The 12,259-nt window shown below is 37.5% G+C and overlaps 1 protein-coding gene across 1 annotated transcript; it reads right to left on the bottom strand.

Moving 5' to 3' along the window:
• Window positions 1–628: 628 nt before the first annotated feature.
• On the bottom strand, window positions 629–8,277 carry LOC113025219 (protein phosphatase 6, catalytic subunit). The gene is made up of 7 exons (XM_026172740.2): window positions 8,099–8,277; window positions 6,882–6,977; window positions 5,135–5,200; window positions 4,442–4,583; window positions 4,249–4,328; window positions 1,840–2,049; window positions 629–1,735 (listed from the first exon to the last, which is right to left on the bottom strand). The coding sequence occupies exons 1-7, from the start codon at window positions 8,267–8,269 to the stop codon at window positions 1,487–1,489; spliced, it is 1,014 nt and encodes a 337-aa protein (XP_026028525.2). The 5' UTR covers window positions 8,270–8,277; the 3' UTR covers window positions 629–1,486.
• Between the last annotated feature and the right edge of the window lie 3,982 nt (window positions 8,278–12,259).

The following is a 12,259-nucleotide window of genomic DNA, read 5'->3' on the forward strand; positions in this document are numbered from 1 at the left end:
GTGGAGCAGCTGAATAACACTTTAAAGTTCATGATTTGTAAGTTTAGTCACGAGGATGAAGGCAATTGAGCTCGCTGGTTAGCACATCTGTTGTTTGCGGGAGGCCTCCACAGGTTTTCTCCCTTTGAGTCGCTGTTCCGCAGAAAGCCGCAGGGGGTTTTGGACCTAGTTAACAAAAATTTGAGGAAGGTCCAAGCCTAGCAAAAAATTGAAATTTAAACACATTTAAACTTAAAAAAAAAAAAAAAAGTTAATCACATTGATTTTACATTCTTTCCAAGTGTCATAGTGTAAAGCCAAAAAGGATAAAATAAATAAATAAATAAACTGAGCTTGTTTTAGGAGTAAACCCACACCAAATTAATACCTATAGAAGAAACAGAAACAAGCACTGGTGCCCTGGATGTTTGATCTGTTGTCTGATGATTGATGGAGAGAACTTCAAAAAGTGCATTTTGGGTAAATTTTGAAGGGTCACGTCAGGTAAGAGATGTGGTTGCTCTAGATAGCTTCTGTCATTTGAAACCTCTCCCTTTTACCTACATTTAGCCTCAGTAAATTTGAGTTTGGCAATCCTGGGCCAAAATTACATCATTAGTAAGGTTCAAATGACAACTACTTGCAAATATTAAGGAAGAATGTTTTATTGAAATTAAAACAACAACAACAAAAAACAAAAACAGGAAAACAATGTTAAAGAGGCCTATGCTCTCCTAGAATTACAGCTACTTTTCAGCTATTTATTTTTCCACAATTAAAGATTCTGCTTATAAAATGCCATAATTCATCACACTGCAGAGATGGATGGGAAATTTTAAAAAGAAAGATACCTGTGGGAACTTGCCATTTAAAAAAGAAAAAAAAAATCCATGTGCAGTAGCAAGACACTTTTTGAACTGAATAAATAAAAAAGGAAAACTAAACTGAAGCTAAAGTATGAAATCAGCAGTTAAGGCAAAACGCTGAGAGAATCGCTCAGGAGCTTTTTACACAGTGAATCAAAGGAAACAGTATTTATCACGTCACTTATATGCATCTATTGTTGGCACGCGCTACTATAAATATTTGTCAATTACTTTCCTTGGGAGGGATACATAAGATCAAAAATTGTAATTATTTAAAATATGAAGTCATTTAACAGTATGAGTCTGGCATTGGGCGTATAAAAAGATATTTTTCCTACTTTTATGGCAGAATGTGGGTGTGGTGCAAACAGACTGTAGCTTAAAGAAACTCTTTGCTACTCAAAACACTCTTAACTTGTGTTAATTTCCTAAAACATGTTGTGAGTTTACAAAAAAGGAAGGAAGCACGGCATGGATCTGATGGCTGACCCAACAGGTGCTCTTCAGCTGCACAGAGAGAAGTGCAAAAAACAAAATCCAGGAAGTCTTATAAGATTTCCTGCATGTAATCTTTTGCTGAATAATATTTGAGGGATGAGAAGTCCAGAGGGTAGCGCTAAGAGAAAACTTCCGCTTTATCATTAGAGAAAGTAGGGGGTGGTTGTTCGAGGAGGTATCACACGTTCAGAGTCGGGAACGGCTCGAAACAGCTTGGGCTCTCGTCTGTTGACGTCCTTGAAGACCATGATGGAGGCAATGTTCCCACAGCGGTAGCAGTAGTTGGGCGCTGACCACACGGTCACCAGTTTCTCATCAAACATGAACTTGTAGCCTTCGTGAACCAGCTGGTGTGCACGGCAGATGAGCTTCAAGTTGTTGATGTGAACAAACTAAAACACAACAGATTAGAGAAGTAAGTAAAAGGAGGTTGACACACCTGGGTTAAAGGATGCTTTCCAATGACTGGTTTTCCAACACGGATGGCTCAACATACCTCATTAGTAACCTTGGAGCCAAAAAGCCAGCCAGCACCTCGTGGACTGATAGCCCAGGTGTCCACATCCTCTGGATCTGACCACACAAGATCACAAAAAGCCCCCTTGTGAGGAATCTCCTGGTTGCGTTCGATGGTTCGGATCTGGTCCAAAGTCTTGATGTCCGGTGAGAGACCACCATGGACACACAGGATCTGCTCATCTATCAACTGGGATTAGGGTTTAAAACATACTATTATGAACAAATCAATGAATAAACCCAAGTCAATAGACATCTCTATTAGCAACACTTCAAAGTTGCCATCTGCTTGTCTCTGTTCTACTCTTTCACAAACTGGAAAATCCTGACAGCAGAACAACTTTCAGGAAAGTTTGAAGTGCAGTACATTCAGCTGCTAAAGAGTGCTCATGAGATCTGGTAGCAGAACTGAAGAGGGCAGTGTCAGAGTGTTTTCACACCTTCTGTGTTTAGTCTGTTTAAATCAAAGTCTGGTTTGTTTTCCTCCTTGGCCAGATTCATTTGTGCAGATGTGAATCGCCAAACAAGCATACTGAGACCATTTGGAGGAAGTGGTCTCAGAGCAGTTCTGAATCAACTCCAGAACGGTTTGTTTATGGAGTGAACATGATCTGACCTCAATCTAGGACTGCAGCTATCGATTATTTTTGAAATCAAGGAATCTATTGATTATTCCATTGATCAATCATGTAATATGCTAAGAAATACTTTCTTCTTATTAATAAGCAATAAATATCCCAAAAAGAGAAAAAAAACCCCCAAGGCTTTCAGAATGAACTGCTCACTGGTTTTTGAGAAGATTTTAGAAACTGCAATGTTTTAAAACTTAACTGCATACAACAAATTTAAACTCAACTCTTCGATTGCATGTATGTGGCATATTAAAATTCTTTTAAAAGAAACATTTTCTTAAATACAAAAATACATAAATAATCCCAATACAGTCAAAAGACATATATTCAATCTAAACTAAGGCATAACAAATTATCTTTACTATGTCTTCTTTCTGGCTTCCTAACATTAATAGGAGGCAAAAAGAGTTCTGAAACGAGGCAGTTCTGGTGTCCGCTCATGTTTGAGTTCAGTGTGCAAGTAAACTTGGTAATCAGACTAAGTTAACAGTTCATCTGCATATTTTAATATAAATTCAGGAGGCTCATTGGTTAAACGTCTCCATTGTTTAACACATTGGCAGGCTACACAGCCGTGTGTTAAACAATGCATTGAAGCAAAGAATGTGGGTCGAAGATTTTTTATAATCAAATTATTTGAATTACTCAATGGATCCTTGCAGCCCTTGATCCAGACCAACTACCAAGTGTGCATTGTAGCCATGTACGCTTTGTATTATAGATTGTGGAAAGGTACTATAGATGAAAAAATGATCTGTATGAGCTAGCAACTAGCTGTGAACGTAAATTCTCCGACGGTCCCACAAACACCACCTTCTTCCTGTATTTGCTCACTCCCCAGACACACCTGGCCAATAAGTGGACTAAATATTCTCACATGGTTTCTAGCGGCTCATTCTGGTTTCCTTTGAGTTCACTTGGATTTTTCTCAAACCAAATCATAGGGAAAAGCTACAAGTTTATTAACTCATAAATTGATTGGGACCAGAATAAACCATCTATTGATGTGAAAACACCCTTACTCTACAAAAATGTCTGCCACACTTTACTGTTCTTACTCTTCTCTAAAAGCAAGAACACATCCAAAATCATAAGTGAGCTGAAGCCTTGGATGCATAATTTCTTGAAATCTATCTTCCTGCTGTTGAAACAGACTAGCTTGCGATGACGGTCATGGTTATGATTCTGCCTGTGTCATGACCATTTTCAATAGGTTTAGCACTGATTGCATCTAGCGTTTGTGTATGGAGTGAGTTGTTTTCTGGCGTTCTATAGTTTTGCGTTGGTAATACACCTGTTACAGAAGATTATATGGATACTTATATATCCATAAGATCATTAAAAGAAAGAAGTAACCTCAGAGTACTTTTTAATTGAATTCCTGGAGAATTATTGCCTTGATCCTTGTTGTGCTCTGTCTGTGATGATGAATACTGTAATAAATATTTAATGCAAAGCTAACTGCCTGCTGGATAAAGGCACCTTTTAATATTAAACCCCCCAAAATTAAGAAAATGTTATGTAAACCAGTGTGCTCTTTGTTTTGTTGTGATGCTAAAGACCCAATGTTTTAAATTGCAGCTTATTATGATAATGTATTAAATGAAGTAACAAGCAGCCATTTACATAAAGATAACATACAGGGGGTGAATAGCTACTTAAGATGTCTTTATGGATGCACTGGTTCCAATTATGCTGCATTTAAAAAGGAACAATAGTTAAATGTCATGTAACCGGAGAGAAGGAATCAGACTTACAGCTGCCACAGTCAGCATATCAAACACTTTCGTGCAATACCGCCAGGCATTTGCATTTCCATACTTTGTCTGACACTCATCTAAAACAAACAACAGACAAACAGAAAATGTAAACCATTGTTAATAATGAATTTTGAACTTAGTAAACACACAAAAAATGTATTTCCATAAATACATGAAGTGAAGTACATACCATAAAATCCATACACTTGAGTTATCTGTCTGCTCTCATGGTTCCCTCGAAGGAGTGTGATACGATCTGGCCACTTGGCTTTTAAAGCTAGCAGGTGTGTAAAAGTCTCCAAACTATAATATCCTCTGTCTACAAAATCTCCCTGGGAAGAAGAACAAGAAGACATTATTAAAGACTCAGACACTAAAAAGGTTCTGGAAAAGGTGGATATTTGTATGAGAACAGAACACCTGCTTTTTATTTTAACTAGTTGCATTAAACTTGCAAATGCAGACTGGTTAAAGCAACATGTAACTAGGGATGTTCCTGGTGACCAATTTCTTAGTCGACTAAACGAAGAAACAATATAAACTAACCCACTAGTCTAAAAGTAAGACACGCTCCGATATTAAGTTAAATTTGAGAACCGTTTAATGGGAAATTTCAAAAACTAATAACAAAGGCATCTGAAACTATTAATCACGTTCTTCAATAATGAGTCCTGCCACTTAAATGTGCGGCACCTCACATCATGTATTATCAACATTACACGTTATTCAAAAATTCTCAATGATAGGTTTTCATGGGCTGATTCAGCTGCTGAGAGGCATTACAATTTTATGTAATGGTATTACAACATGCCTAACAGCCTTCATCATTCAGATTTATTTAAATGTGCTGCAGCTCAGGCAAAAGTAAAGGGAGCTTACTTACCATGAAAATGTAATTTGTGTCTGGTACTTGGCCTCCAGTTCTGAAGAGCTCGCATAGATCATAAAACTAGAGAGGAAGATTAAGAAGAACTCATCAATCAAAATATTTAAATTAGAACTAGCACACGTACCAATAAACCTTGAAACCAAAATGAACTAAACTGGGGTACGAAAAACCCCTTTTCCACTAGTAACTACTTGATTCAACTTGGTTTTTAGGGTTTCCCAACAGGTACCAGTACTGGTAAAAGTACCTGGTACCAGCTACTTTTTATAGTACCGACTCAGCCGGGGTTCCAATGAGCCGAGTCGAGCCTGACGTCAATTGACTGCATGCCATCACTGGATAAATCAAGAGTGACTCCTTCACAAGAATCAAACCCGGAATTTTTGAAACCAGGCAACGAGGGAAATGGCTACACACAAACTAACACCGTGGTCCAATGACAAGGTGCAGATGTTTACTAATGGTTTAGCAGCGAGTATATTATTGTCTTGATGTTCTCAGTTGTTGTGTGCCATAATGACCTCACCCACATTAATTGCAATTAAAAATGACCGGAGCAGAGTAGAGCAGAGTCAAGTTGAGCAGAGCCAAGTAGGTGCTAGTGAAAAAAAGAATCCTAACTTAACTTATTTCCAAATTATATTCGTATTATAAATGCTTTTTATGACTGCAATAACATATTGCCACCGATCCTATATTGGGGTGGCTGTAGCTTTAGAGGTAGAGGTAGAGTGGGTCATTTACTGATTGGGAGGTTGCCGTTTCAATCCCTAGCTGCTCCAGTCTGCATGCCAAATATCCTTCAACAAGATACTAACCCCAAGTTGCTATCTGATGCCTCCATCGGTCTGAATGTGTGTGAATGTTAGATGGAAAGTGCTTAAAGCATAGAAAAAAGTGCTTGTGTGAATGAGGCGTGTTATATAAAGCGCCCTGAGTGCTCTGGGAGAGTAGAAAAGCTCTACATAAGAATCACTCCATTTACCATCTAAATGGAGTGATTCCATTTAGATGGTAAATGGTACGCTTTTCTTGTTAGCGGTTTCTTTCTCTCTCTTTTTTGCTACAAGTTGACTCATGGCACAGGGTACACCACTGCTCATGATGGAATGAGACCTGTTATCTCGGAGGAGCTACAGAGTAGACAATGGTGCTGCAGAGCTGGAGCTAAACAAAGAGCTGAGGTGGAAGAGTGGGATATGAAATGTCCATTCCAGCTATTATATGGGGAATGTGAGGTCCTTGGATAATAAGATGGACAAGCTTGTAGTGGTGATTCAGACCCAAAGCGAATACTGATTGGCTTCCCAAACTTGCAAAAACAGTTGAACAAATTTGTCCACCTGAAAAAAAAGTGCTGAAGTCTTGGACAACTTCACATCAACAGCATGCTGAACTGAAGCTGCAGACAAGAAGGGGCTAAGTAAAAACTGTTTCCTAAAACAGAAGTGCAGCAAATATTACAGATGCTCAATCAGTCTGTTGTGGTTTTATTGCCATTTTAAAACTCAATTTGCTTTGATGATGATTAAATATTTTACTGGTCAATAATAATAATAATAATAATAATAATAATAATAATAACAATAATAATATTCACTTCTGTAATCAAAAGTATTTTCAAAATATGGGATAAATAAAGCATTTTTTTCTTCTTCTGTATTTTGCCCATGGTGAAAATTGTGCATCACCCTGGGAGAAAATTATAGAAGAAGAAAAAACAAAAATCACACAGACCTACCTGACCATGAATGTCTCCACAAACTGTAACCGGAGTAGCGACTGGCTGAACATTTGATTCTTCAAGCAGCAAATCACAAACATAATCACATAATCTCTACAGGAGGAAAAACACAACACTGTTAGTGGACACAGGCACCTGGAAACACACTATATTAAAGGCAGCGTGTGTATCACACAGCCCATTAAATTCTATTCTTACAGATGGACTGTAAAATGGGAAATGGGTTGGGATTTACATTCTGTGCTGCATCTTGTGCAACAATACTTTTACATGCAGACTGAAGGATCTTCCACTATCTCCCGAACCACAGCACTAGAAACGCTAGAACTCTTTAAAGGCGATTTGTAGGCATGATCTGTGACAAGGTAGGCACTCAGCTGAGTGCTATGTTTCTGCAGTCATGTGACTTTCACATTTCATATTTCTGTGGTAATCTTGTAAGTAGTTTAACTGCTAGTTACAGTTAATTAAACTAGCTGTAGTCCAGATTTTTCCCTATGTCAGATCGGGCACTAATAGGGGCCATCTATTTCCAAGTATGAAGTAATTAATGTCCTACTGAATATTAACTTGTTTTTTAAGTGAAACATTTTCACAGCAGTGTGACTAAAGGACTCAAATGGGATGTAAAGAATACAGTTAGGAACTACTTTGATCTCAGTTCATTCTGAGACATTTACAAAGTCAAAATGACTCCTTTTTCAGAAAGTTTCATTTTTCTTTGCAACGCACTCAGAGTCTGTCTGATATTTAGCTCTGCTCTGATCGCCGTTTCAAGCAAAGCCTCAGAGCAGAGGGATGAATAAACGTATAGATGTTGTCTTCCTTATGCTATTTACACCCCCAGTGCACATTTCATCGGAATATTTCGGCTACCATGATATCTTTCCACAGTTAAACCTATATCTTATATTTAAAGTTAATACGGCTTATGGTAACGGCAGACACTGACACAGCAGTGGTTCCCATTACAATGTTTTAAGTGGCACCTTCCTCACTATTCACACCGACGTGTTTAACAGAGTCAACATGCGTTATAATTCTGTGAGATTCATTTTTAAAAGCTGAAACAAACAACAGAGTATTACTTGAGCGTGAAACCCAGTTAAAACTACCGGCCACATTTGTTGAACAAACCTCGTCTAGTCGCACCATGACCTTTTACGAATACTAACAGAGCTTATCTGAAGTTAAATCCAGAAACTTCGACTCACCTTTAGATCATTTTCAGGCAGATATTTGCACTGTCTCGCTATTTCTACGTACTTATCGAGGTCTAAAGGCGCCATTATCGAAACGCTAAAAGCAGCTAAACTGCAGCTAGCTTCCTTTTCTTCTTCCTGTTCGCTCGCCGCTCCTTCATTTTCAACTTCAATTCCCTGCATCAAATCAGCCTACCACATCCTGCCCACATTTTCAAAATAAAACTATTTACCAATGACACAGAGGCTAGTAATGAACAGCAACTAAATTAAACTTAGAAATGTCAAGAAAGAAAATATATAATCTACCATAAGTGCTCATTTAAGTAAATTTCCGGCTGATAATAGCGAATGTTATAATACCTTTATGTCGAACGTCGCATTGAAAGGAAATGAACTGAAGCCAACTTGACTCTCGTCAATGGGCTTTATTGTGCAACTAAACCAAACATCGCCCCCTGTTGGTACGAGCACTGTGTCATCCACTTGTTTACATACAGTATTATGGAAGCCACACATTGCGCGGGGCAACGAAAGCAGTCACGTTACATAACAAACTTTACTAACATTAAATAAATAATAACTTGACCCAAAAAAATAAATCAATGACTTTATTTAAAATGTTTTATCTCCTGCCTACGACCTCTCCAAACACTTGCTGGAGTCCTTCTACTGTGGTTCAGTAGAAAGCATATTTAGTGCAGCATATGCCAGGTGCATGCCAGCTGCACTGAGGGTGACATTACAGCTATCGTATCAGCATACAAGACTACTACAAGACCACCAAGACTCAGCTACCAGCACAGAAGCCGAAACGTCAAACATCAGCGGCGCTACACATCAGTAAAGGCCCCTGCAGAAGTCATTAAAGTGTCTCATAACACTGTGCACTGCCATCACTCAGAACATCCTGTGCAATATCACAAAGGAATGTGAAATGGATGTCCGTGTGTCTCTTGTAATTCATAATCGTCGGTATTTTGTCTGTATTTGCATTAATATTTTCTATTTTTAATTTATTTATAATATAAAAGCACTTGCTTGTTTTGTTTTTTTAACTTGCCTTAAATGTATTCAACTCAGGGAAATGCTTGACATTTTGCTGTACACCTGTAACATTACAACTAAAGGTATTCTATTCTATAGCTAAAAATAAAGGTTGATATTTCATGTTAATCACATTCACACTTGGAGCCACGTGAAATCATTAAAATGTGTGCAGGGCTTCTGGAAGACTCTTTTAGCCTGAATACATCAGAGGAGAAAACACAAAGATAACGAGTCAACATTACACTTATAAACTAATAAACTGTAACCTTCTTACACACAATTTCAGAGAAGTTAAAATGTATGATATACCAGCCACCAGAAAAGACAAAATACTGATGTAAAACTAGTAACCAGGTTTACATTTGCAATAATCTATTGTTAATTTGTGGTTAAATCAACTGTAACATGGGTTTTTACATGTAGCATTACATAAAAATCTTTTATATCTAATAGATCTGTGCACTTGGAACAAATCAAGAGAGAGAAATCTCAAAAGACAGTAGGTCAATAAGGATGACAACGAAAACACCACAAAACTTATAAACTAATAAACTGTAACCTTCTTACACACAATTGTAAAATCCTTAGGTTGCACAAAACAAAACATGGAAATTTTCCTGTTTAGAATTTTCTAAATTGAGTGTTCAGAAGTGATTTTACATAAAATGTGTATTTCACTTAGCTTTGTAGATTGTAAAGGTTACATTTATTAAGATATTAAATTTACTTTTAAAAAGGAAAAAAAGGTTTGTTTATGTGGCACATGTAAACACAGACTTCGACCAAAGTACTGCACAGCAAATAAATCTATAAACAAAAACAAAAATATTAATTACACAATAATAAAACAATATAACAACTAAAAGATACAAACAAAGTTTTAATATAAAAGAAATAATTTTTTAAAAAAAGATAAAGAAATAAATAATTAATGAGAGCAATACACTGCAGAAATCATCTTGAAATTAGCTATATTTGTTTTTACAACAACAATGCCCATGCTGCTTATCTGAGTTTAAACATTTACATTGTTTGCTCTTAGGGCAGTTTGTCCTTTTTGGCCTTGTTTGTACTATAAATGGTTCAAACAACCATCCTGAATGTCTTGATGCGCTCAATCATCCAAGTAAGTAAATCCCCAAAAGTTGATTCTGTTCATCTGGACATTTTCAGTTTGAGAAACGTTTCGACAGTTCAGTCAGTGACTTCTTCAGTCTCACCTGACTGCAGGTTTTCCCAACCTTATAAACAGTACCTTTGCACAATTACTGAAACAAGCACCACTGAATGAACAATGGGCTGTGAGGTCAGTGCTCAGTGACGAAAATACTTAATCTACACCAAGTTTGTGTGGTTTACTGAAGATACATAAACAGGGTTTACCTGTAAGACCAATTGTCTGTATGATCAACTAGGTCACCTATAACATCTCAAAGTTTTTGGTTTTGTTCCTCAACCCGTTGAGGCCACCTGGCCATACCCCCTGATCTGCTCTGTCTCTGATGCCGGCCCAGAGAGTTTCATCATCACATCCATCTGACTGCTGGCAGACCTGCTGAACTGAGTTGCCAGCATTGGCATCTCTCCCTGAACAGTGGGACAGTAGGTGGGTGGTGGGGTACTGCATGATATTGGGTTTTGGACCTAGTGTTTTCAGTTTTGGACTTTCAGTTTCTGTTTGATATACTCTGTTTGACCTGGTTTGTTGTAGTTTTTCTGTTTTGAGTGTATCTAATATTATATTTTAGCGTAGGTTGTGTTCTCATTTGTATTTGGTATTTCTGGTTTTTCCTTAGAGTGATAATTTATGTGTCTGTGGTTGCAATATCATGATTTGCTGGGTTATATTCTTGACATTTGTTGGTTTGTATTAATGCCCTTATTTCATTTATCGACCTTTCCCTGTGCTCTCCATTCCTTGCCAAGTCATCTTCCCCATTTGTGATTCTATCTTTTGTTACTTCCTGTTTTATTTTATTAGTCTTCGTCTTGTGTTGTTCAGTTTTGTGTCCCTCTGCCTTTTTCCCTGATTTTGTTCGGCTGTGTTCCCTGGTGTGTTCCTTCTCCCTGATTACCACATGTCTGTATTTAAGCCCTCAGTTTCCCTTTGTTGCATAATACTGTTTGTATTGTTTTCTGCCAGTGTGGCCTCTTTGTACATTCTCATTTGTTGTTGTCTGGGTTTGTAGGCTCACCTTTAAATAAAGATTCGTATTCATTTATTTGAATGGAATCTGCATTTTGGGTTCAAACTCCACACACATAATGGACTGGTTCTTATAGCTACAACGCTTTTCTACTCTTCCTGAGCAATCAAAGCACTTTATACAACTTGCCTCATTCACCTATTCACATCGATTTATACAAGCACTTTTTTCTATGCTTCTCATTGTGACAATAATATAAACACCTTGAGGCAACTGTTGTTGTGATTTGGTCATATATAAATAGAATTGACTAGAGTATCTATTTGAATTTAATACAGAATGCCACAGAGCCTCGCTTCATTAGACTCATATGAGCACCAGCTCACACTTGAGTGAGCTGGTGCCTGCCTGACTGTTGTTTTCAACCAGACATTTCCACCTAGGCCAATAGAAAACTGTTCATTTGAACAAGAAGCTAATGTATTCATGTGACAAACATTAAGTTTGTCACATGAATATGTGACATGAATATGTAATATAATATCATGAAGATGTGAAACTTGTACGCCAAGTTAATAATTTTGTAGTTTGGAAATGGGTGCTTAATATTAACGTTCAGTGTGTAAATTAGCAAATGTGATCAAAGGAGCTTGCAAAGAAATGAGATGTAGCTGGTACAGACTGAACCTCTCATTAAGGTGTGGCTATTTAAATATGTGTACAACTCTGTGTATATATGTTTATGGACAGGCATGCAATGTAGTGACAAGGATTGACAAAAACTAATATTGCATATGAGAAATATTGCACATAGAAACTAACATGGTGTATTGTACGCTGCAGGTAAGGAAGGAAAGTAGCCTTGCAGGGAAGGAAAGACCTGAATCTCTCATGGTTGGGGGTTGGAGGAGGGTGTGTTTGCACAACAAAAGCTGGAGAACAATGGAGCTGAAGGCCTGTGAAAATCTCAGCGGGG

This window comes from Astatotilapia calliptera, chromosome 7 (genome assembly GCF_964374335.1).
Source record: "Astatotilapia calliptera chromosome 7, fAstCal68.1, whole genome shotgun sequence".
Lineage (NCBI taxonomy): Eukaryota > Metazoa > Chordata > Actinopteri > Cichliformes > Cichlidae > Astatotilapia > Astatotilapia calliptera.

What these genes read in the sequence shown, in the direction of transcription:
- LOC113025219 (XM_026172740.2), bottom strand. Translation starts at nt 8,269, where the DNA reads ATGCAGGGAATTGAAGTTGAAAATGAAGGAGCGGCGAGCGAACAGGAA. An exon ending in TGCCTGAAAATGATCTAAAG is followed by an intron (nt 6,978 to 8,098) that starts GTGAGTCGAAGT and finishes TTCCTCCTGTAG; the next exon opens with AGATTATGTGATTATGTTTG. An exon ending in TCAAGTGTATGGATTTTATG is followed by an intron (nt 4,329 to 4,441) that starts GTATGTACTTCA and finishes TGTTTGTTTTAG; the next exon opens with ATGAGTGTCAGACAAAGTAT.